The following is a 25,676-nucleotide window of genomic DNA, read 5'->3' on the forward strand; positions in this document are numbered from 1 at the left end:
AAGGTTAAAAAAAAAAAAAAATGGCAAGAAGGGATATTTCCTGGAAGGTGGTGACAAAATCAATTATTCCTCAGCAGAGATCCATAACACTTTGAAGGATGTTGAAAAATTGTAATACATTATGAATATTCTCCCCAGAAAATTCACATATACACATCAAATTTTGCCTGTGTTGTCAAGGGTTCAGAAACCCCCTAATGGCCCCAGGTAAGAACTCCTAACCTAAAGGCTCACTGAGCATCAGAACAGAAAGCTCTCAAAACATCAGCAAGCCCATCCCTCTGCCATTGTTGCAGAATGGGAAACTGGCACCCAGAGGAGACTGTCCCCACACAAGGCCCCGCTGCCACCAGGAAACCAAACTGAGCCTGAAGCCAGGACATGTCAGTGCTCTTTGTGCTTGTTACACCACCCCCTATTCCTCGATTGCTCCAAGATGCTGCTCTGCAAATATTTACTTTGGTCTTTAGTCTTGTGTTTATTGTACATTGGTTGAATCTTCTAAAAATATAAATAAGACAAGCAGAGGCTGAGCACCTGAGAGAAACAGAGCCCTCTTGCAGGCTGAGCAGCATCAAAGTCCCAACAATTGCTGAGCTGGGACCCAGCTGGGCAGCCACAGCCAATTTCAAGAGCCAATTTCCAGAGCAGTGGTCAACTGTCGGTAGGGGAAAGGAGGCACTTCTGGGAAATTGCTGGTGCTTTGAGTGAAAGAGGAGGAGAAATGATAGTGTGGGAGCTGGAAAGAGAGTAATATTCCTTGAGTGAGAAGCTCATCTGAGATAGACAGGGTGATAAAGACCGGTAGTCTGAGTCAAGTAGGGAAGGGAGAGGCATTTCAGGGATGGAGGTGTGCTGGAGATGGAGAGGCCGCTCTTTCCTGTTGAAGTGTTGTCAAAGGGTTAGAGAGCCACCCCACGGGGCTAATGCAGCCTGTGAAGGTCCTTTCCGGTATCACTTTTTCCAGAGAGGGAAACCAAGGGCCCTCCCAGTCAAGCTCCTGTGACCTTTTCTGTTTCAACTGCTGCCCCTGCGCCAGATAGTGAGCAATACCTAGGCTTAGTGGTTCTTACCCAGGGGTGAGTTTGGCCCTCCTCACCCTACGAATGCTTGGCAATATTTGAAGACATTTTTGGTTGTCCTGACAGAGTGGTGCTGCTGACATCTAGTGGAGGAAGCCAGTGAGGCTGCTAGACACCCTATAAAGCATGGGACAGGCCCACAACATAGAATCAACTAGCCCAAAATGTCAATAGTGTCTGAGCTGTAGGCAGCTTGAGGCAGAACATCTCTGTTTTATTTATCCTATATAATCAGCATATATTTCTATGATCCAAATGCTTATTACATGGCCCAGCACTCCAGCAGTGCTCTTTGAGTGTCTGTCGAATGAATCAGTGAGTAAAGTGACAGCACCCTGCCTAATAAGTTTGAGGTCCAAATATCCCCCAAGTCATTCCACCTGAATGGGGCACATTATCCATGAGATCAGATTTGCACCTATTCTTGCCCAGCCCGCCTCTAGCCTGACTCCACCAACTTCCCCATTAAGACTCACCCTCATTCCTGGTAAGAGTAACTCTCATCTGCTTGGCCAGAAAAGGTATACTTTGCTCCAGGGATACACTTCTGGTTGGAGCAGAAATAGTAAAAACTGAAACTATAGATCATCTGTTTAACCTCCAGGGGATTTTGCAGGAGAGAAAACTGAGGCATATAGCATGGAAGAGACCTACACAGTCTCATCCTGAACACAGAATTTTAAAAATAATTTTTCATCTCTCTTTCTTCCTGCCCTTTTCTTCCTTTCTCCACCCTGCCCCCCATCTTGGTATTTTGTTTTCTTTTGCGTTTTCTTCCTGCCTGGGTTAATAGGCCTAACGTGTGAATTGCTGTGGAGACAAATTTGAACTTGACATACTCATGTGCCTGATGAATTCACACTTTGTTGGAGATGACAGTGCCATAATTAATAATGATAGTAAAACTATCATGCCATACTGCATGCCAGAATTGTGCTGGGAGCTTTGGGTACAGGATTTCTAATCAATATAATAATGCTGTGAGACAAGTGGCATTATCCAATTCAGTGAGGCACAGAGAAGGTAAATAGACTGCCTAGGGCCACACAGTTAAACATATAGGAGCCAAGATTAAAACCATGCCTTTCAAACTCTAATCCCCATATTTTTAACTAGATGCAAACAGGATACCATGTCAGGAGATAAAGCTTAAACCATCTTATGGAAGGCCATGGAGCACAGATTTGAGAGTTTAGATCTTACGCTCTCGGTGACAGGGAATCAGTGTAAATTGAAGGTCAGGAAATGAAGAGATTAGCATTTATGAGAACATTATTCTCAGCAGTACTGGGGAGAAACTGAAGTCTGGAAAACCAAAAAGGAGGCTGAAGCAATAGTTCAGATAAGAGACAAGGCTCTGAACTAAAGTAGTAATAGTGCAAAAAGAAGAGGAGACAATGTTGTGATATGAAGTAAATTATTTTTAAGAGGTAAATTAGGAAACACATGGTCCAGTACAGGCATCCTCTACCCTTAAGAGGCAATAATCATGGAAATAATCAACACTCTGAAATTAGACACATCTCGGTTCAAACACTGGGACGTCCACTTACTGATTTTGCAGGTCCAGTAAGGTGGGATTGGTTGAGTGCCCAGCAAGGTGTCTAGTACAGAGCCAGAACTTTACTCCAGACACCCCAAGCATCTTTATTGTTAGCTCTCAGCTAAGCAGATGGACATTCAGGGAACACATAGTAGGCTGAAAAATTACCCCCAAAGGTACCCAGATCCTAATCTGTAGAACCTATACTTTACCTGGAAACAAGATCTTTGCAGGGGTTATTGTTAAGAGACTTACGATCAGAGACAATGCTGTATTATCAGTGTGGGCCCCACGTGCAATCACAGGTATCCTTAGAAGAGGGAGACAGAGGGAGATTTGATACACGTGAGAGAGGGAGGAAGCAATGGACCAAGGAGGCCGAGAGAGAAGCAGTGTGACTGTAAGCCAAGGAATGCCAGTGGCCACCAGAAATGAATGATTTCTCTCCCAGAACCTCCAGAGGAAGGGTGGCACTCCTAACTGATTTTGGCCCAAAGAAACTGGTTTCCAATTTCTGCCCTCCAGAACTATGAGAAAATAAATTTGTGTTGTTTGTGTTCTTCTAAACCACCAAATTTGTGGTAATTTGTTACAGTGCCAATAGAAACTAATAGAGAGCTCTGCAGTTACCCCCAACTCTAATTCATTCTTGACTAACTTGGACCTCACCTCCCCTATTCATCTACAGGCAGCCTCCTCCCAAAATACCTGCCCTTTGGGGCTGGCTTCCACTTGTCAAAGAGGAAATCTCCCTTCCAGTCACTGTACCTCTCCCTTTCCTGTTGCTGCTCTCTGCTCCCTCCCTCCTGTTTGTCTCTTTTGATCACAGGCATCTCTTCTCTTTTTTTTTTTTTTTTGGTACCGGGGATCTAACTCGGGTCCTTGTGCTTGCAAGGCAAGCGACGGGACCACTGAGCTAAATCCTCGGCCCCATCTCTTCTCTTTATTGTCACCCCTCTTATGCTTGTGTTTCTCTGCTTTTTCACCCCTTGGCCCTTTCTGTCTCAGTTGGATTCTCTTCCTTTCTGTCACTTGCTACTTAATGTCCTAGCTCTCTCTGCCCCTCACTTCACTTCTCTTGTTTTCAAGTCTGAGGCTCTCTCAGCCCTCTGATTATCTCACTCTCCTCATCTTTGTGCTCTATCCTGAAGAGAGTTTCTCTTTGTAGCTTCCTGCCTGTCCGCATCTCTTCCTCTTTTGATCTCTACCTCTGCCCTTCTCTTTGTCTCTTGCATCCTCCTCCTGCGCTCTCTCTCGCTCTCTCTCTCTCTCTCTCTCTCCCCTCCAAATTTGAGGGATGCCTGGGGACTTGCATTTATATCCACTGCCTCCACCCCAGCCTTCAGAGGAGGATTCATCTGTTTAGTCATGCACCTGTCCAACTCCGTGGGAGGATTGGTGAGGGAGGCAGAGACAAAAGATATTTCACCATAACATTGTTCTTCTAGCTTTACCTAGAGGGCCCTAGACAGGTGCCTCTTAATAATCTAGCAGTGCTGTCAGCCTTACCAAAGAGAAATCACCTTTTCTTGGCCTGCCTCTCTGTGGAATTAATCTCTCCCCTTTGATGATGATCATCTGTTGCTGGCAGGAGTAGGAGTGTAAGCAAAGAAAAATCCTAGGTGGAAGTTTTCGACTAGGGAGCAGACAGGAGTTAAATTTTCTTATTTGGAGGCAAGAAAATGACAAGGAAAGACCATCTTAAGTCAGGGACTATCTGTTTTTCTTCTCATCTCATCCCACGTCATAGAACAGTGTCTGGTACATAGAAGACACCTGACAAATGTATGAATGAATGAGTGAATGAGCTTCAATCTTCCTTGTGCCAACACTTCATGTGCCTCATCAGACGAGTGTCTTCCAATTTCTCATCTGCAAAATGGGAGTAGTGATGAGAACTGCCTGTGACATGCATTCACTGAGGATAAAGAGGAAGAGATAGACTATCTGATGCAGAGCAGGCCGGGTGAACATCCTAGTGGTCTGGAAGAGCTGCAGGGAATGGGAAGTGTGGAGAGAGCTGCAGAGATCTGGGTCCACGAGGGAAGGAACAGGATGGGGAATGCCATGGGCCAGGAAGAAGGTTTGTGAGACTTGTCCCCTCTGGGGCTGCTCTGGGAGGTAGGACGATGCCACGTGAAAAGAAGGAGGTGTCCCTGACACCCAGCAGGGACAGCTCATCCCTAAGGTTAATTTTTATTCCCAGTTTGTGGTTGTGGTTGGGTCAGGTCTTGTGTTTCAGATTAGGAGGCTCAGTTAATCCTTGGTGCTGGCCAGCTCTTTGGCCTCCAGCAACTCCATTCAAACCCATCTTTTTAAGGAGGCCTCTTCTGACTGTTCTACTTGATGCCATAATCTACTACCTGCCCCCAACATTCCTCCTTATCCTGCTTATTATTTTCATAGTGCCTACCACTTCCTAACATATTATGTAAATTATGAATGCTAGGGTTACATAGCTAGATTGTAAGCTTTATAAAGGCAGGTATCTTCGTCATTTTATTCACTGAGTGTCCTGAGTGCCTGAAATAACTTGCCACATAGTAGGTATTTAATAAGTATTGGGTGAGGAAAAGAATAAGGGTGAATCTTTTCCTGAGCTCATCACATTGGTGGCTTTGCTTGAATGTACCATATTAGCTGAAGGATCTCTTCTTCCAACAAGCCAGTCCATGTCCCTAGTATGCTCGGTTGAAGATCCTGTGTTTTTTCTTCATATCACCATTACAACCACAATTATGTATTTATTTGGCTTTTTAAAACTTTGTTCTATGTCTCCAATTCTAGGCTTAAGAACCATTGCCTTCATTTGATTAGGTTTGTTGTGATTTGGTTTCATTTTAACTGTAGTAAAGCCTGAACCTTTACTTCCAAGGAGCTGCACATATTGGATGATCAATAAATATATATGGAATGAAGGAATGATGGACACAATCCATAGATACTCACTGGTCTTTATTGCCCGCCGAATGAAAGTATAAGCTCCTTAATATGGCAGTCAAAGCCTTCACTAATCTGTCCCCTGCATAGTGCTGCAACCTCACCTCTCTGCACTTGACCCTCCTCTGTCCTGTTTCAGGTCATGAGCCCCAGCCACACTTGTGCCTCTGCTGATGCTTTTCTCTCTCTCCCTTTAAGATTTGTCTTTGTCCTTTAAACCTTTGCTACAGGTCTGCCTCCCACAGTTTTTCTGTATGGAATACAGTCTCCCTCTACACATCCAGAAAAAGTTTGTGTTCGAATTTCTGATTATATACAAAGGAGGACAAAGCCTATGCACATAGTTAGAAGACACAGAGGTTCATGTGCTACCTGTTACTTTCAAGCCTTGAGTCTCATGGTTAATTACGTAAACACTCTGATTTTCAATGTTCTCGTAAATAAAATGTGGTGGAATGGGTCTTTGAACTTGCAGGGGTTTAGGCAGGTTTGGTAACAGCAACTACACTGCATAAAGTAAACTCTTAAAAAAAAAATAGTAGTTGCCTTTGTGAGTGTGACAGTTCTACAGCCTGTTGGAATGTCGTTAATGGAGATGTGTTGCTGTCCTACTCTAGACTACGAAGTCTATTTGTCTAGTTGTTCTTTACATAACCCCAACCCCATCACTCTTTATAGCAGTATATATATAGGTGGAGCCAAGACTGTTTGAATGAATGGGTAGATGGATGAGAATGGACAATATATGTCCAGAACCTCATCACCTGTTGAAGACCCTCATGAAATAAGAGGTAGGGCTACTGACACTCACTCTTTATTTCAAAATATTCCTTAGTGAAAATCTCTGAACCAGTCTGAGTTTCCAACAGTCCTCCCCAAATCCTCCAGTTTTACTGGCTTGAGTTCCCTGATACGACCCACCTTGTGGCTGGCTATTTCCTGTCATCTGTGAGAAATAGGCCAGTGACCTAGGAGGATGGAGAGATTTTCAACTTATGGATGATACTGAGATTTTTGTGGAAAATGAATACTTGGGAGTTTTCACCCCTGTTTTTCTCTATCCTAATGCTGCAGTATATTGAAAAATGTTCCAGCCAAGAGAATTATTGCCTCTTCGTGCCTGGATCTTAAATCTTTGTTCAAAGACAGCTTGTTTTAATTAAAAATATTCACTCAATCTCTGCTCTCCTCCTTACCTGTGTCTCTTTCCTTGACTCAAAGGGGTAAATAATCTGGAATGAGGCTTTAGAGTATGAGGAATATAGGAGAGGGATGTGGGGGGCACCCCAGATAACTCCCACCTTTAAAACACCGTCTTTTAAGCAGAGCTTGTCCAAAATGATAAACATCTTCTAGTGAAATTTTTACTGGAATAACCTTACTCCTTAGAAGTTTGAGAGGACAGAGGAACAAGGATACTGTGTGTGGTTGCTCCCAGTCTGGATCTTACTATAGGTGGGGAGGAAGAGATCAGGCTTCTCTCTTACTATTCATTCAGCCCCATGGTACTTATCAGATGCTGCACATACTCCATCCCAAGGATCATATGAGGCAAGTATTATTACTCACATTTTGCAGACAAAGAAAATAAGGCTCGGGGAGACAGAATTCCTTATGCAAATTCTCATAATGTTCTAGTTCCCTATGTTTATCGTAGAAAATCTCCTCTAACTTAGTGGCTTAAAACAACAATAGCTGTTCTTTCATTTTCTCTCTGGGTTGGAAATTAGGGAAGATCTCAGGGGGTGGTTCTAATGTGGAGTCTGATGCAGTTACAGCCAGACAATGGCTGGAGCCAGATGAGCAGAATGCTGGAGGAGCTACTTACTGCCTGAGCAAGAATCTCCCCTCTTGCTCTCTTCAAATCATCTCAGGAATCAGGTCAGTCAGGCCACTTGTATGGAGGCTCAGATCTCCAGCTCAAGGATCCCAGTGAGCAAGATATAAGTTACATTGCCTTTTCTGACCTTGCCTCAGAAGTACAATGTCACTTCCTCCCACTTATGACATCTGTTTGGTTAAAAGTCAGTTACAAGCCCATGCAAATTCAAGGGGAAGGGATGTAACCCACACTTCTCTGTGAAAGGGGTGTCAAGGTCATATTGCAGAATCACACATCAGATAGGAGATATTGTTGTAGACGTCTTTGGAAAATACAATCTATGTGCACAGCATGTGGCAGAGCCAGGGTTTGGATTAAGCATATCTGTTTCCAAAGCTTCAGCTGCAACTTTTTACCTCGTTCTACAGGGACCTCTGCTTTCCTCTGTGAACTGAGCTCTTACTTTCAGCACACACAGCCCTGTTTCAGTCTCCTCCAGCTGTGGGAGAATAGATGGATTAAAAGCAGCCAGTTTTTCCCTGCAGGCCCTGGTTATGAGACTGCCTCCAGAGTCTGCTGGTCAGAGAGCCCCCACCCAGTCCCAGCCTGTGAACTTTTAAAGCAGGAGACAGAAAAGGTCAGTCACATCTAGAGGAAGAAAGAAGGTGGCAGCCCCAAAGCACAGACAGACTGCAGTGCAGCTTGCTGTCATAAACAACTTGTCTGGTGTTTTTCCTTCTCCCACCAGGCATGGCCTGGGATGACTCAGGCTTTGACAGAAAAGGTGCCTTCAAGTAACGAAACAGTCCAGGGTAGTGGAAAACTCTTAGTTCTGGAGTCAGACATGCCTGGATTTAAGTCCTGACCCTACTATTGCCAGTTATGTAGCCTTGGGCAAGTTCCTCAACCTATAGTGCCTCCTTTGCTAGGTTTAGAAGATTACATGATATGAAGGCAAAGCTCCCACTGCAGTACCAGGCACATAGTAAGTGCTCCATGAATGCCAGTCTATTATCCCGGGCCATGTACAACCCCAGCTCAGGGACTTCTTGAAGAAGGTGGTGAGAACTCACTTGAGTGGTTCTCAAAGTTTGTTCCATCTCCAGGGCCCTGAAGAGAGGAGGCCCAGAATCCCCAAAGAGGTTCACCCAGCACCAAAGTCAGGCCTGCAGTAACTGCCCATCCACTCTGCAAATGGAGTCATCTCCATCTTTTTCCCCCTCTCCACCTTGTCCTCTCCACTATGACTAACTAAGAGTCTTCCCACCAAATGCTCCCCTCACATATGTCCTGGCACACTACAGCCTTTCAAAAATACATGTTTGGATGCATAGATGGAAGGATGGATGGATGGATGGATGGATGGAAAAATCATTTCTGCACTGTTGCTTATTTTGTGTTCTCTACCAGAAAGGCTTGTTTCAATTGTCCTGCCTTTACAGTTCACCTGTGAGAGGTCCTTCCCCACAGACCTTCTTAGACCAGTCTCTGAGTCCTGCTCCAATAAATGTTGCCATGCACACATGCTCCTGAATCAAGGATGTGAGAATCATTACTCAATAAACTGAGGCCTCTGACCACGTACCAGGTAAGAGAGGACAGAGGTGAACATGAAACAGTGTGACTGTTGGAAACACTAGAGAGAAGGGGCCTAGGTTCAACCCCCAGGTCCAGAATTTACAAGATGCCCAACATTTGGGGAAATCACTTACCTTCTATGAATGATGGGAGTAACAGTAGAACTACCTTATTGGGCTTATTGTAAGGGTCAAGTGAGTCAGTATACATAAGAATGCCCAGCACAAATTAAACATTATATAAGTATTCAATATTATTATTCATTCATTTAACAAATGTATTGCCAGATGACTATGTGAGTATTTAGATGATGGAATAAGACAGTTTCATTTATTTTTTAAATTAATTTTATTGGTATATGTTAGGTATACAATGTAATGACATTCATCATTGGAAATTTGCACCTTTACATAATCTCTCTTGGTTCTTATTTTTTCCCCATTCCCCTGCCCTCACTTATAGTATAGAAGAGGCTACTGAAAAGACAGTTAAAACACAAGATGGCCAATTTTCTGGTTAGTGAGGAACTAGAAAAGGCCATGGGGATCTAGAAGGGGCCCTGTCCCAGTATGGGCATGGAGGAAGACTCATCCTAGCAAAGACAACTGAACTGCATGGTCTGGAGGCTGAGGAGGATCTGGCCCTGGAGGCACATGAAGGGGAGGGAAGTTCCCTACTCAGCAGTGTAAAGAGTGGGGGCTGGACAGTGGGAGGCAGTGAGCATGAAGCTGAGAAAAATAATCAGAGACCCAACTATGAACACCCCTGTAAGTCATGCCAGAAATATGTGCTTTCAAGGCAATTGGGAACCACTGATTTGCTTTACTCAGTTGAGTGGCATAGGAGGATCTCATATGCTGTAGAAAATGTTCTGGAAGGGGGCTGTGTGCTATGGCAGGAGGCCCATTAGGACTTGTCAATAATCTAGGGGGAAAATGATGCTGGCCTATTCTGGGGGAATGGAAATAAGCCAACTAGTTCAAGAGATAGAAGATCTCATAGGGAAAGGTTGGCGATGGCTTGTGTGTTCGGAGCTGAGAGTGAGGGAGAAGGACTTGCTGAGGGTTAGGTGAGTAAACATCTAATTCATGCCCTATGATATAAGTGAGAGGTGTTTTGAATGAAGTCAGCTCAGAAGCTCTGGAATTGTGGGGCAAGGACAACATTCACAACCCTGGGAGGGGAGGAGAGGAGTATACTGGAAGGCTTTTCTAAAGGGATCTTGAGGAATTGGAGAATTGATGGGTACACGTTACCTGAAGGGAAGTGGAGGAGACCCATCAGGCAGAGGAAGTAGGATATGTGAAAGCCCAGAGATGAGAGATCCTATACACACAGCAAATGCTCTGTACTATTAAATAAATGATCATTGCACTAATTCATACTAGGGTATTAATGGTCAGTATAGAATTGGCAATTTATCTCTCCCTGGGGAGGTTGTGCTTTCATAAATAGATCACAAATCCTTATGCTAAGAATTCACCCTTGGTAGAATGTCAAAGTGGAATGGAGATGCTATTTAAAGTCAGGGTTTTACCATTGCACCTGAGGTTACCAAGTAGATGACTGATTCCCGAGGGTCAGGCAATGCCTGATCTTAACACAGCGAAGGGTTTCTTGCCCTTGTGTCTCACTTGTCTGGCTTTGTTCTGAGTCACGTGAGACCAGACCAGGGAAACTCAGTATCTCCAAAAGGCTGCAGTGTGTTCTAAAAGCTACATGCACAGACTTTCGAGTAAGGCTACCCTAGACCCCTTTACCAGTTCCTCCCCTTCCCATTTCTGTGATCTTAGGCAAATTATTTAACTTCTGTGCAATTTAGTTTGCTTATCTGTCAAATGAGAATAATGGCAATAATTACCATCTAAGGTTTTGTGAGGATAAAAAAGACAGAATATAATAAAAACTTAGAGCAATGAGTGGTGTTACTGTTTTTATTATTGTTGCCATTTCTATTCCTGGGCCTCTTTTCACACTCAGTCACTTTCCAAGCTTTTCAAAGTCTCTCCTTAACACATATACCTGCAGATATGAAGCTGGGGCGGAACGTGGCGAGAACCTTTTTAGATTATTACCGGCTGAACCCCCTGGTGGAAAAGGTGGCAGTTCCCATGCCAAGACTACGGTAAGTAGCAGAGCAGAGCAGATGGGCTTCAGCCCTACGTAACTAACTGCCTTTTGGGGTTCAGGGTAACTTCCCTCAGCTTCCCCCTGGCCCTCAGTTTCCCATCTGTGCCACAGGAGAGACAATCTCAGTCCTGCCACAGAGACCATATGAGTCAGAACAGTGAATCTCCTGTGTCTAGGGCATCGTTAAGTGTCATCTCCTATAGTTTCACTGAGGCCTAGGGAGGGTCCCTTGGCTTATCTGCTTGGTCTGAGGATGTCTCAGGGTCTGTGTCCCACAGTGCAGTGAGTCATGCCTTTCTAAGCCCCAGATCCATGTAGAGTTTGCATAACCACATACTCTGATGTTACCACGAGAGAGTGGTCCCATTTTTTATTCTAACATGGGACTCACCAGAGGTGGGACGTTGCTGGGGGCTGAGTCTAGTCCTTGTTCTTCATTAGCCTGAGTTTTTCCATATGCTACTTTGTCTGCTAGTGTGTCCTCTAGGCTTTCTGTATGAACTCTGGGTCTTCCATTACCTTGTCTGTAAAGTGGTACAGTGGTGTACCCTTTCCGGATTATGGTGAGAGTTGCATTAAGCACCCAGCAACAGTGTCAGGAATACATTTATCCCGTCAGTATATGATTTTCCCTTCCCTTAAAGACAAAGGCTTGGGACTAGGGAGGACGTACCCTTGAGATAGTCCACTGTGGGTCCTCTGATGAGGCCAACTTGCAGGTCCAGTGAAGAGAGAAGGCTGGAAGGTGAGCTTCCATCTTGTCTGAGAGCTAGACGAGAGTCAGACATGCTGGGTGTTCCCATGCCTGCTGACAGCCAGCCCAGTGAGTATTTGAGTAGTGACATCCAAAAGCATCTGGAACGTGCCAGCTCTGCCCTGTCTCTAGACCTCATCACCTACTCCCGCAGTGGCCCAGCCTCCTGGAAGGACATGACAATGTCCAACAACCTGCTCCTGCCAGACCATTCTTCCCACTGACCTTGCCCATATACTTTGGTGCTTCAGGCCTCTGCACCGATATATGTTCCTTCCTACCCTATCATTAATAAAACAATGTAAATCACTGTTATTTGTTGTATGAAGTACTTTTTATACATCATTTTACTTATTCAGTATGGAAACTGTATTTCCCATCTTACAAATAAGGAAAAGGAGGTTCAGAAAGGTAAAAAGGATTGTCTGAGGCCACAGAGTTTTTAGCAGATCCAGGATTTGATCATAAACTCTTACGATTCCAAAGCCATCTAAACATCTCAGATAGAGGTTTATCAGTGTGGGTTCAAAATCTCTCCTAGGCTTCTAGGGGCTGTGCAGGAGTGTCCAACCTGTAGCCGCAGGCCACTTGCCCTCTTTTATTTATGTTATAATAACAAATATAAAAAATAAAGGAAATTTTATTAGTTATATATTTTATATTCAGCCCTTGACAATTGCCCTGCACTCGGTGTAATCCAGGCAAACCAAAACGTTTGACAGGGACATGTCTGATATGGCACCAGGGGCAAGTTTTTTGGCCTCTTAATGCTTTTCTCTGCTCCTAAAGAGGGTAAATAACAACAACCTCTACAGATGATCTTAAAGATTAGATATAAGCACACTACAATGCCCAGTGGCCAGTAGGTGCTCAAAAATGATTTTATCTCGGGGCTGGTGATTTAGCTCAGTGGTTTCACCGCCTGCTGCGCAAGCACAAGGACCTGAGTTCGATCCCGGTACTAAAATAAAAAAAATGATCTTATCTCCTCTAGCTTCTGGGTTGTGGTCCCAATTTCCAGCCAGCTCATGACGGTCTAGGGTAAGTCCCTTGGCTTACCTGGTTTGTCTGGATGATGTCTCAAGGTCCATATTCTACAATCAAATGAGTCATGGCACTCCGAGCCCCAGGTCCACCTAGATTCTGCATAACAATGTGCTCTGATGGTACCTTGTCTCAGATTGTTCACAAATCATCTGTGTCCCCATCCTGGGTATTAGAAACTCTTATAGAAGGATCAAATCTATTTTTCCTCTGTACTTCTGCAGTACCTACCCTGCACTGAACATGCATGAATTTATTCATTCACCTCGGAAAAATAGTACTTTGTGCTGGGTCACTGGCAGAAAGGAGATGCTGGAACGAGTTGGTGATGAAAGCACGACCCTTACCTTTGCGGAGCTGACCTCTAGAGGAAAGTGCTTATTTCATTCTTAGAAGCCATTCTTGATTAGTTGAAGTTCTTAAAAAATTAAAGCTTTATAAAACTCAAAAGAATTCTCAGAATCTCATTTACAAGTTAATTTGGGGATTATCTCTTTCAGGTCCTCTGTCTGCCTGAATAAAATTATCTTGATTCTTAGCCACCTCTTTCTCACATGTTGTATCATCATAGACCAGTGAAACAGTGCTGACACTGGGGGAAATTTTCAGGATCATCTAGTCGTTCCTGATAAGGACACTGAGGCCCAGGCCGTGAGGGTGCTGGTCAAGGTCACTTGGTCGGAGCCAGGACTGGAGTCTCATCATTCCCAGCCAAGTATGCTCTGTATCAGTCTGGGAAGTGTTCTTTGAGATGGGGGTAAGGGGGTTCTTGAAGTCTTCGAGTCAAAAGATGCAAGGCAGACCTAGGAGCTCTGAAATGCTCAGGGCTCTCCTTGTTCTGAGTTTAGGAGCTCTCTTAGAAAAGAGCAGGAGAACTCTTTCCTCACTAGCCAACAGCTTCTAGGACTGCTTGAACAAACTGTGTCTCTGGTATAACAAACTATGAATACCACTTAGCTCTAAATTGATAAGTAACCCTTTAAGAATGATTTTCCAGAAACATAAGCCTCTGAGTTCTAATTTCAGAATTGAGTACTCCCCCGCCACCCCGTTTCTTTTTGGTATTATTTTCCACTTGAGCATCAAATAGCTTAAGTGAAAGAGCAGTTCTAGTTTTAAAGGAAAATTACATGTTTTGAGTCAAAATTAATCTTTGTTTTCTCCCATCTGTATGGATAATTACAGTATGTCAATTTCCACCCATGTGCTGGCGGGAGCTGGTCGGCATCCTTGGGTGCTGAGAGGAACAGCAACATTGGCACAAGAATTTGGGCTCGGGGACGTGTAGTCAATGAGCAAAGCTGAGGCCCCACATTTTTTTGACCACGATGACACACAGATCGAAAGCCCAAAAGGGCCTCACCAGATTAAATGGGAGAAGTGAGTGGGTGAAGTGAGGTTCAGTGGGTGGATAAAGGCTGAGTATGGAGGGCAGGCTGGCCTCTGCGTGTGAGAAAGGCTTGGGCTCTGAACAAGCCAGAAGGTTCTAGGGTGGGTGTGCGTGCGTGTGTGTGTGTGCACGTGTGTGTGCATGTGGTGATCAGCTACTCAACACACTGGAGCCCTCCATGTGGCAGGGCCTATGTTGAGGGCTGGAGGATCACAGATAGCCCTCCCCCACCCGGAGCACACATTTACAGAGGACAAAGGCAAGCATGCATCCAAACATAGCAATAGTTAACAGTGTACAATGAGCACTTAACTATCTATCAGATTATATCCTCTTCTCAAAGATCTGCCACGCTTCCCCATTGCCTTCAGGGTAATGTTCCAGCTCCTCTTCTTGCTACTCAAGACCCTGGCCTAAATTTTAAACTTCATTTACTGCCTCCTACCACTGCCCTTGTGAGCATCTGCTTCTACCACCTCATGCCTTGTGCTTCCACCCACATTCATGCCTCCGTGTTTTTATTTATACTTTTCCTCCTCTTGAAATGTTCTCCATTTCATCTTTTACATTGTGAACTTGTCTTTCAAAACTTAGTCTAAATGTCACACCCTCTGTTCTCTGTCCCTTTTCTCCACCTCAGACAGAGCTGTTTCCTCTGTGCTGAGCTCCTAGCTGCATCTTGCACACACCATAGCGTACCATGTCCTGTGGTTACTGTCATGGCATCTTTGCATATCTGGCTTCTCCTTGGAAGCAGTCTTGCTCAGTTCTATCTCTTCGGCACAGGGCTGGTGTGGATTTAGTCCTAAGTTGGTCCTGAATGTGACTGAACATAAAGTGTTAGAACTAAAGAGGCTCCCAGAAGTCATCCTTTTCAATCTTTTTTATATGATAGAAAAGAAAAGTGAGACAAAACCAGATATTACTCTCCCACACAATCTGGCAAGTATTTGCCTGCTGACAGGTGCATTTAGTGGAACTTGAACTTAGTTTTAAAGGGTATAAAGAGTTTAGATTGATGAACGAGAAAGGGAAGAAAAGACATTCTATGTTGGGGGCCAGGGTGTGGGAAAGCAAGGCGCAGGCTCTAGTAAGACATACTCAGTGTATCTGGCTATGACAAGGCCAGGATGTTTACAGTGAAAGAGAGGGTCAGAATAAGACCAAAAGCTCATTCCCATTTATCACACACTCCTCAAGCACTTACTCCACATCAGACCTACACTTGGCTCAGGAATTATAGAGGAAGAGCAAATATATCTCACACTTACGGTCTTAGGAAATAAACATATAGGCAAAGAATGACCTAGAAAGTGGTTGGTGAGGGCTGATGTGATGCACAAAGTGCTGCAGAAGCCTGGAGAAGGAGAAGATCTATCTGGGGGAAGTCAGCTCCCAAAGGAGGTGAGTTTGGAGAGGTAGGAAGAAGAGCCTCTGCAGAGGCCAGTAGTTAGGATGTTTGCCTTCTCTGTGCTCCCCTTTTTTAGTACAGAAGTTCTCTTCCTTCCTAACCCTTCCCCAAGTCACTGTGCAGTCACACTTCTCTAGCCCTATTCCCATGTCACCACCTATTGACAGCTGCCCCGCCTGTGACCAAATTGAGCTTGTTTCTCTAGGGCCAGCACACCTTCCTTTGCCCCCATAAAAACATACCTATCTGGGCCGAGGATTTAGCTCAGTGGTTCCGCTGCCTGCTGCTCAAGCACAAGGACCTGAGTTTGATTCCCGGTACCAAAAAAAAAACTAAAACTAAAAAACATACCTGTCTTATGTCCTGTGCTTCTGTGTGTTAAAGACCACACCCATCAATGACATATAAGCGGCACCATGTAATTTTAAAAATCTTCCCCAAACTCCGTTTCCCCAGAGACTGAGAGGCAGAAAGGCATGGATTCTTCTTTTTAGGAATGAAGAAATGGCAAGGAAAAGACTGCTTCAAAGTCACATTTTTCTCAAGACTGGGAGTGTAGCTCAGCGGTAGTGTGCTTGTCCAGCATGCATAAGGGCCTAGGTTCAATCTCCAGCACCACAAAACCCAACTCAACAAACAAACCAACAAACAGAAAAGTGGATCTCATTATGTATAAGCAATATCAAAAGCATGTGCTTTGTAACACCAGGATGTTATCAAGGACTGATTTCTAGATGGATCTTACTTATACAAGAGAGTCTCGGGTCACATTAGCAAAGTCTTCAATAAGTGTCAATTTTCAAGCAGTTATTATTTTATGTAGTTAATTTATACAGCCAGCTGGGGATTTAGCTCAGTGGCACTGCCACCTGCCCCGCAAGTGCAAGGTCCTGAGTTTGATCCCCAGTACCAAAAAAAAAAAATCAAAATTTGTACAGCCATCTCCTCTGCTAAAGTTTAAGCGCTATGAAGGCAGCATCAATTTCTGCTTCATCTCTGTCACCTCAGTCTGTCAGACCATACCTAACACCGAGTACCTAGCCCCACACATCCGTAAGTTACAGTAGGGATGGAAAGACACCAAGTGTGTCTACTCATATTATTTCACTTAACAATATTAACTTATTTCACTTACAATACCCCTGGAAGATCAGGAGATTTTATTCTCATTTTAGAAATGAGGCCCATGGGGCAGGGGATTTAGCTCAATGGTTCAATGGTTCAATGTTTCCACCACCTGCCTCACACGTGCAAGGTCCTGAGTTTGATCCCCGGTTCCAAAAAAAAAAAAAAAAGGTCTTTTCTTCTCACAGGAAATAAATTTAGGTCCAGTGACAAAATGAATGTCACATCAACTAATTACTCAAAAACACAGTAAACAAGGCACATTGGAGATAAAAATCCAAAAATAAATACAATTTGGTCCCTGCTCACCAGGAGCCCATTGTCTAAAATGTGAGTAAAACAGACAAATGAACAATGAACCATGAACAATGAACCATGTTAAGGGTACTACATTAGGTTCTTGGTGCTGGGTCCTGGGACATAGAAATCCACCAGACATAGCTCTGCTAGTCAGGATCTGCCAGGCTTATTGGGAAGACAGACACTATAAAATGCCATAATTAGGCTATGCTGAGGAATATAAAGGGGCTCTGAAGCCCATGATGATTATGTGGGCAATGAGGTTTCAAACCCTCTCAAGCAATAACTCTCTTTTCTTTTTAGCAAAGATGCCAAGGCTTTCCAAGGACTCAAGGGAGGCAACCCTATTGGCTTCCTTCCAAAGCACTAAGCTATAGCTTTTCTGTGTGTTCATCCCTGTCCTGTGGTGGAGTGGGTTGAATGAGTTGGAATCGGTGGAAAGGTGGGAGGGCTGGAGCTGTAGGACAGTTTTAAATTTTCCCCAGAACCAGAATAGCACAATGTATCCATCCATCCATCTAACAGGCATTCACTGAGCAATAGTGCCTGCTTTAAACCAGGCCCTGAGCCAGGTTCTGGGGACACAGAGAAGAGGAGGACAAGGTTACTGTTCCTAGGAGGCTACAGTCCAGTGGGGGAGACAGACATGCCCTCAAAGGCTTTTCTTGCAGTGTATATATGTGTTGTCTTTTCTCTTTCTGTTATCTCCCCTTTTGCAGGAAAGAAAAGCCCCCTCCCTACAAACACCCACTTCTACGGGGCCCGGCCAGCAACCACCCCAATGGCAAAGGGGACAAGAAGAGCTCAGTGAACCACAAAGACCCTTCAAACCCTTTTTAAAGATGTGGAGTCCAGGGAGTCTTTGTGGCTGCAGGAGCATGCATTTCCTGCTGGGACATGAAATTAATCACCCTTGTCTGGTTTCCAAGACAAGGATTTGAAGGATAACGCATAGGGTAGTGAGAGAGAAGAGGGGAAAAAAGAGAAATTTCATCATTGATTTTCCAATGGAAAATCAATTGTGAGCTTTCAGCTCAAGGTGGAACACAGTAAGAGACAGGAACCAAGCGAGCACAGGCACTATTTTCCACAACAGAGAGATCTACACAGGACAGGGAAACCAGCATACCCCCCTTAAGAGGTTTGACACATCTCAGGTCAGTTCTTTGGAAGCTCCTTTACCTTCTAAAGTTACATAGTTACCACAGATGGTTCCCTTTTAAAATAGGTCATAGTTGCTTATAGCTTTAGAAAATACAATATCCATATTTTCTGATCCAAAACAATAGCAACAACACATACAAACCCCAAGCAAATGTACTATTGGGAACAATGGGTCAGAAGTTTTGAAATCACAGTGGTCGCTGTATCTGTAAGCAGCATGCTTCCCTATTCCCCCAAACCCCAGCATGCAACTTTTAGAAAACTGTTCTGAGAGCTATTTCTCCATTTCGGGGGTAGTTTAATCAAAACTTTAGCTGCAAAGACAAAAAGTATTGGTCATTCTTTCCCAAAGATCTGTATGGTTACTATCTCCAGGTCCTTGGTAACAAGTTTCTAGCCAGACCCCTGAAGAGGTGGGTCACTGATAATCTTCAGGGAAAGAAGGGTGATTGCCACATGATTGCCAGGTAAGGGAAATGCAAATGACAAAAGAATGTACCCTCGGGCAGGTAGGAAAGATAAAATAAAAACAACAGCAAAAGCAATTCCCAGGATAGGGCAAGCTAAATATTGTGCATTTTTCTGAAGAGTAAAGTGCCTTTGGATGATGAATGGGTCCAGGGGAGTCCGCTCTCTTCCTGTCTGTGGAAGCAGCAGGCTGAGTCACCATGACAGCGTGCTAATTAAAATGACCTCCTGGAAATGAGGATTAGGAGATAGGGAGAGGAAGGAAGGCTCCAGGGAGATAGGGCTTTCAGTACAAAGCTCCAGTTAAGCATTCTTTCGGCTTGTGTTGAAGATTTTTGGAGTTCACTGAAAAAATCAAGAGCGAAGGTTGTTCTCCTTTTGCATGTTGGTTTTCAGAAATGATAACAAAGAACCATATGTTAGTTGGCTGCAAATGCTGTGTTGTATATACAGCTTCTCCCCTGGGCTTTTGTTGCCAGAGAACATAAATAAAGTGGTTTGTGCAGCTCCTCTGTTCCTGAGTGTTCTTGGCACCTTTCCCTTTAGGTGAAAACCCCCTCAAGAACCTATGAGCCAAGCCAAAATTGGAATAATCCTTACTTTGGGGGTCAGGGACTCTATCATCAAGATAAGGAAGAACAATCAGACTTGAACTTCCAGAAGTTTCTGTGTCAGTCTTGGGAAGTTTAACTGACTGCAACCAGCTCCACATGAACCAAGAATGATGATAGCTTTAGAGAGCCAACAGAGGCAGGCTGTAGAAAATGAGAGAGATGATAGTCCAGATCTATTTTTCCCGGTCCAGGACACATTCATATATCATGATTATGTATGGGCCCCATATTCCAAACTGCCTGGATGAATGAGGCCATGAACCACATAGATAACAGCTCTGCTATTGGCTTAAGATAAAAAGGTTGCAGACGGCTAACTCTGGGTTCTAATCTGGAATTCAAGTCCCAGTTCTATCTCTTCATAACTCATGGGAGTTATTTAACATCTATGTATCTTAGTTTTCTCACCTGTAAGATGGCAATGGTAATATCTACCTCGCTGGAATTGTTACGGAGATTTAAGGAACTTAGGTATGAAAAATATCAGCATAAAATGTTATGTGCTCACTGAATAATAGCTGTGATTGTTTGGAACATGGCTAGAATAATGAAGTGTCTGAAAATCATTCCCCAATAGAAAAAGATGAGGATACTGAAGCTGTTAATCTTCAGTAGCAAAATTAGTATCTACAACGTTGAAGGGATATCATGGGAAAAAAAGAAGAGAACTTGTTCTATTGCCCAGAGGTAATAACCAAATCTGGGGAGTGAGTCTCAGAAAGACAAATTCCTAGTCAGGATGAGGAAAGCTTTCTGTCAAATAGAGTAGCCAACCATTGGATGGACTCCTTGGAAGACAGTGACCTCCCCATCACCAGAAGTATGCAAGCAGAATCTAAATAAACATATGTCAGGGAGAAAATAAAGGGCGTTCTTTCTCTAGGTGTACAATGGATTGGAAGCTGGGATTCTCTGCCTATGACTCTGGAGAGAAATGGCATGTACAGAATAAAAAGCATCACTTAACCCTAAACACAACAACATTAAAGTGTCTCTGAATTACAGAATGTGGACGCTGCTAATGTTTATCACTCTTTAAGAAGGAAAAAACAAGACTATAAGGTAGACTAAGGGTTACTTTGCAGTAGGACTGTCTGCCTCTCCTCATTGTCAGAGTAGAAAGGAAAGGGCTAGCCGAGATGCCAAGGATTGTCAGTGGCCCGCCTGGTGACCTTGGCCTGTGCAGTTCCTCTTTAGTTTGCTTGGACAAGGTTATACTCACTACCTCAAGCTAGAGAGGAAAGATTTGCAGCCCTGAGGTAGAATACAACACCCAGCCAATAGGTATTAGCCAGAGAGAACTGGTCCACCTCAGCAGGGGGCGCTCCAGCCTGTCGTCTCATTTCTACTTCTGAGATAAGAACTATTAAGTGGGTAGAACCAAGGGCCAAAGGAGTGTTCTGTGCATTTCTGAGGAGAGCCAAACAATTATGTGAAAAGAAAGGGTAGGAAGCAGAGGAGAGGGTCACTGTAGGTCTCCACTTGTTCTCATACAACTCTTCAAACTGATACTGTGCCTTTTTCTGCATTACTCCGGGGACTCATGGATGGACTAAACGTTTGTATACCCTTCAAAATTGTGGCAGATAGGCTACAGGCTGTCCAGCTTCTTTGGTGTTGAAGCCCATCACAAAAGAGGTTGGTCATCTGGTTCTCATGATGCTGTTTGCTTCGCTGAAGCAGGAGATTTCACTGTCTCCTTTGATGGGAGAAGGGGAGGGAACACAGGATAAGCTTGTATTCCTTCACTGTAACTCAACCACGATACCTCAGGCCTGCTTTAGGGAATCCCAATCTAGTTTTCTAAGTAGAAAGAGTAGAACCAGTCATGGACATGAGTAAGTCTGTTAAGCATAGATTCACACACCTACCAAATATGTATTGAAAAAATACTGTATGTCAGGTATTGTGCTACATGCCTTTGTATCCACTGCCTTATTTGATATTTCCAACAGTCTCACGAGGTATCACTTTCTATATCTCCCAGGTGAGATGAAGGGTAAAATCCTTTTGTTTCACATTCATATGGCTAGTAAGAACCTGGATTCAAACACAATGCTCCCTTTCCATTACTTTACAATAGGCCTTCCCTGTTTATCTCCAGGTAAAATTAGGTCACAACAGAAATCAAGTTACAGCAGAACAACAAGTAAACAATGGTACCATTTAGAGGTAGTAGAGGGTGGAGAGAGGGAAAGGGAACATGTAAGCTTTCAAGCTAACAAAATATTTTAAAGATTTCAGAGCTCTTAGCAACTGCTGCTGAAGCCCCACTTTCCTATCTCTCAGTCCCACACACCTGAATTCCTTCTGGGAAGGAAGTGCATTTATCCTAAGGTATGAAGAAGCTTCTAGAGTCTCCCAGAGTCTCTAGAAGCTCAGCAAGGTCACTTTAGGGTCCATGTTGACACCTTCAGGGTTGCTGTCCCCAGGCTGATAATCTAGCTCTGTTTTCTTATCACTCCTTCCTTCCAGAGCATGTGAACTGAGCCCATTGTGTCCTTCAATTCTTCAGAATTCTTCCAGGGTTTCTCCTGTGATGCAGCTGAGCCAATGAGGCAGCAGGGTCAGAGAGAATAAGGGAGACATTATAACCGTAATAGAAACAGTCTGAGTGTAGTCAGACCCACCTATGTGGCAATCCTAGCCCTTCTGTTTACTAGCTGTATGGCTTTGGGCAAAGAATATAACTTCCTTAGGCTTCAGGGCCCTTATCTAAAAAAGACTGGACGATTAATATATCTATTTCCTACAGTTATGGTAAGAACAAATAAAGCATCTATAAAATATCTAAAGTAGAGTAGAACTCTTTCCCCAAACCACTTTTATCCCCACCCCACCATTCACCTGCTCACTAGGATTAGAAATCCCCTAGTACAGGACAGGAATGAGAGAGGTGTCCATGAAAATAACAGTCTCACTGACAGATCAGTATCACCAGGGATTTAGCTCAGTGGTGCCACTGCCTGCCTTGCAAGTGCAAGGTCCAGAGTTCAATCCCCGGTACCAAAAAAAAAAGATTATGACAGATCAGTATCAGGCCAGAGACTCGGGCTCTATTCAACTTTGTGGCCTCAGCCCTCAGCACAGGTCATGTAGCAGAGTCTGAGCTCACTGAGCGTGCAATGAATGCATGATGTCGGTATAGATCATCTGCAGGCCCTGAACCATTGGTGGAGGGCATTGTAATTTGGGGCTCTGAGCAGATAGGAAGACAGTATTGGACACAATATTTACCTGGCCCAAAGGAAAGAAGGACTAACAAGACTCAAAGGAGAAGGGAGGATAGATTCTTAATTTTACCACACTCTATACTAGGCTCTTTCTACGTTATTTTGGATTGGCACGCAACACTTGAATGCTCTGCTAACTGAAATTCAGGACTTCTCTGAAGCACTCCTACCACTATTAGCAATTTATCCTCTTACTTGATCCAGGGTACAGCTGGTAAGGACGTGATTTCCCTGCTTTGCAGATGAAGACCCTCAGATCAGTGTGATGAAGATCCTGGTCCATGGTTCACAGCCAGGAGGTAAATAGGTCAGGACTGGGGCATAAGCTTAACTCTGCCACACCCTGGTGCCTCTCAGGTAAAATTCAAACCTCAGCACCAAGCCTGGCCCATTCAGAAAGTCATCCCTGTGACACCTGTTGTAGCTCCTCAAATTTCCTGGTCCCCCAAAGACCTGAGATCTATTTTTGGTTGACCTCATGTAAATCTTAAGTTCAAAACTCTTACTTTCTTTCACATCACCTGTCTTGATCGATATCCTTTTCTGCCACCTACTTGTCCAGGCTGCAAATCCTGCCACTGCCTTAACTCATTTCTCTCCCTCTTCCCACAAGCCAGGAACCAAAGCCAGTTGCTTCTATCTCTGTGTCTGCCTTCAAGCACTATGATGGAATAACTTTAGAGCCAAACAGACCTGAGTTTCAATCTTAGCCTCACCTTGCCAATTGTCTTGTGAATTATTTAAGCAAGATTTCCTTTTACCACGTCTGAAATAGGACAATAATATCAATGGGAAGGATTACTGTTTGCATACCTTCTTTCCCTGTTCCATGCTTTCCCTCCTATCCTCTTCCACTGTCATCTACATGGATTGCTGGTCTGATTGGCCTCCCTACCTTCAGATGCTCTCCTGCTAACACATTATTTTTTGGAAGCTTCCAGAATCTCTACCCATGATTCTGTGTTTATGGCACCTCTTTCAAAGCAATTAAAAACAGTCCTCCACTTTTGTGTCTTTCACACCCCACTTCTGTTCAATTTCCAAGCCACACTTGGTAATGCCTGCTTAGTCTGTCTCATCTCCATCTATCATCTTGACTCCTCTTAATTAAGAAAATCCTTCTCATTGTTGAAGACTCAGCTCACATATCCCAACTGCATGGTGTCTTCCCTGGTCTTAGCAGTTGTAATTAATTGCTTCCTTTCTTTTGTGTGCCCCAGTGGTTTGTTTATTAATCTATTTACCCATCATTTCACTCAGGTGACTGTCAATTCCCTCCACTATCATTTCATTTATTTGAGAGCAGAGATTGAGCTTTATTCCTTTCCATGTCTCTCACAGTATTTAGCACAGTTCCAGACAGGTCAAAGGTACTCAGTAAAGGTAGCAGAATAGAAGAAAGAATAAATGAATCTCAAATCCAAACTTTCATCCTGATCTCACTTTGCTACTTGGATCCTAATTACAGATTTATCTTCTTAAAGCATTGACCTCTCTGAGATATTCCACTGCTGAGACTTCTTCCCTAGTTCCTGTACCTGCAGGATTAAGTTCCAGTGCAGTGTGAAGGACAGCATGGTATGGGGCTGTGCTTGAGACAGAAGTTCTAGATGGCTTTTAGGGATGCAGTCTCCATGGAGAGATGGAGTAGGTGCTATTACTTAATCCTCCAGTTCTTTCTTGAAGGCCAAATTCTTAGGCCATTTTTCCTATAACAGTAACAACAATTACTGTTGTGGCTGTTACTTCTGCTGCTGCTACTACTGCTAGTACTAATTCTGCCACTACTACTTCTGCGGATACTATTACTACTGCTAACCCCCCATTACTTCTCCTCCTGCTTCTGCTGCTGCTAATACTCCTAGGAGCATTAATACTGCTGTTACTGCTACTGTTATTATTACTACTGTTAACTTACTACTACTTCTGGTGCCACTGCTAATACTAATACTGTTGCTACTACCATTACTACTACTGATCTACTACTACTAATCCTACTAGTGCTACAACTGATGCTGTTCTTACCATTGTAGGCAGCTAAGTTAGATAAAAATTAATAGGCTGAAAGGGACAGGCCTTCAAGACAGTCAGTGCAAAAGACGAAAGCAAAGGCTGGGGATTTAGCTCAGTGGTTCCGGTGCCTGCCTCGCAAGCACAAGGTCCCGAGTTCGATCCCCGGTACCAAAAAAAAAAAGACAAAAGCACACCAAAACTGTAGTTGGAGATGCATCCCTTGAAGGCCAAGCAAGATAAAGATGCAATGACCAGGCCTACATGCCTCCCTGAGGGATAAATAATAACTTGAAATTGTACTGTGATTGGTATCACTTGGTTCAGTTAAGTCCAGATAGGCATCAGCCACCCAGCTGGGTGACCAGAGCACCCGACCCCATCCCTTCTCAAAGATGCCTTTGTTGGGCCAGGGATTTGGCTCAGTGGTTTCGCCGCCTGCTGCGCAAGCGGAAGGATCTGAGTTCGATCGCTGGCACCAAAAAAAAAAAAATTGCCTGTGTTCTTTCCATGTACCTTGGCTACATGACTCACTTTCCAGTTGGATCAATATTAGCTAAGCAGCTATACTGGTAATCCTATAGGTTGCTTGTAGTTTGACCCATGTTGTACCCACAGTGTGACTCTGCTGTATAAATTACCCCTGACAAAGGGCCTTGGTGGCAACCCACTTTCAGGACTCCTCCTGTCTCTCAGGAGCTATCTGTCAATAAGCCTTTCCTACTCTTACCCTCCGTTGTCTCTTGGAATTCATTCTTTGATTTCAGGAGACATGAACTCAGCACATCTGACATCTAGCAGGTTAGGAGTTATATTTCTTCTATGTCACTACTAAGACTGCTCATGTAACACCCCCTTACTGATGCTGCTGATCTACTACTGCTGCTCTTGCTGCTACCGGTGCTCTGCCCTAATTGTGTGCCTACTTGCATTGGTTGCTTTGTCTTATATGATCTCCTATAATCCTCACAACAACCTATGAAATACAGACATTATTCTCTCCACTTCCATGATAAGGAAACAGAAGTGCTGAGAGGCTAAATAATCTGTCCAAAGTCACACAGCATG

General features: G+C 43.9%; 1 protein-coding gene across 3 annotated transcripts in view; it reads left to right on the plus strand.

Moving 5' to 3' along the window:
• LOC101710436 (AGBL carboxypeptidase 4) overlaps positions 1 to 25,676 on the plus strand; it is a 1,386,524-nt gene that overhangs the window by 1,339,062 nt on the left and 21,786 nt on the right. The window contains exons 12-13 of one of the 3 annotated variants that reach the window (XM_021247946.2): positions 10,994 to 11,090; positions 17,839 to 19,564. In XM_021247946.2, the coding sequence (XP_021103605.2) occupies positions 10,994 to 11,090; positions 17,839 to 17,959 (218 nt within the window). In that variant the 3' untranslated portion in view covers positions 17,960 to 19,564. Of the gene's footprint in view, positions 1 to 10,993; positions 11,091 to 11,814; positions 12,223 to 17,838; positions 19,565 to 25,676 lie in introns of those variants that run through there. The other 2 variants (XM_021247945.2, XM_087214859.1) reach the window with 2 other exon arrangements.

Source organism: Heterocephalus glaber, unplaced genomic scaffold, assembly GCF_053883595.1.
Source record: "Heterocephalus glaber isolate CG9 unplaced genomic scaffold, H.glaber_assembly_v1.0 deba00001451, whole genome shotgun sequence".
In the NCBI taxonomy this organism is placed as follows: domain Eukaryota; kingdom Metazoa; phylum Chordata; class Mammalia; order Rodentia; family Bathyergidae; genus Heterocephalus; species Heterocephalus glaber.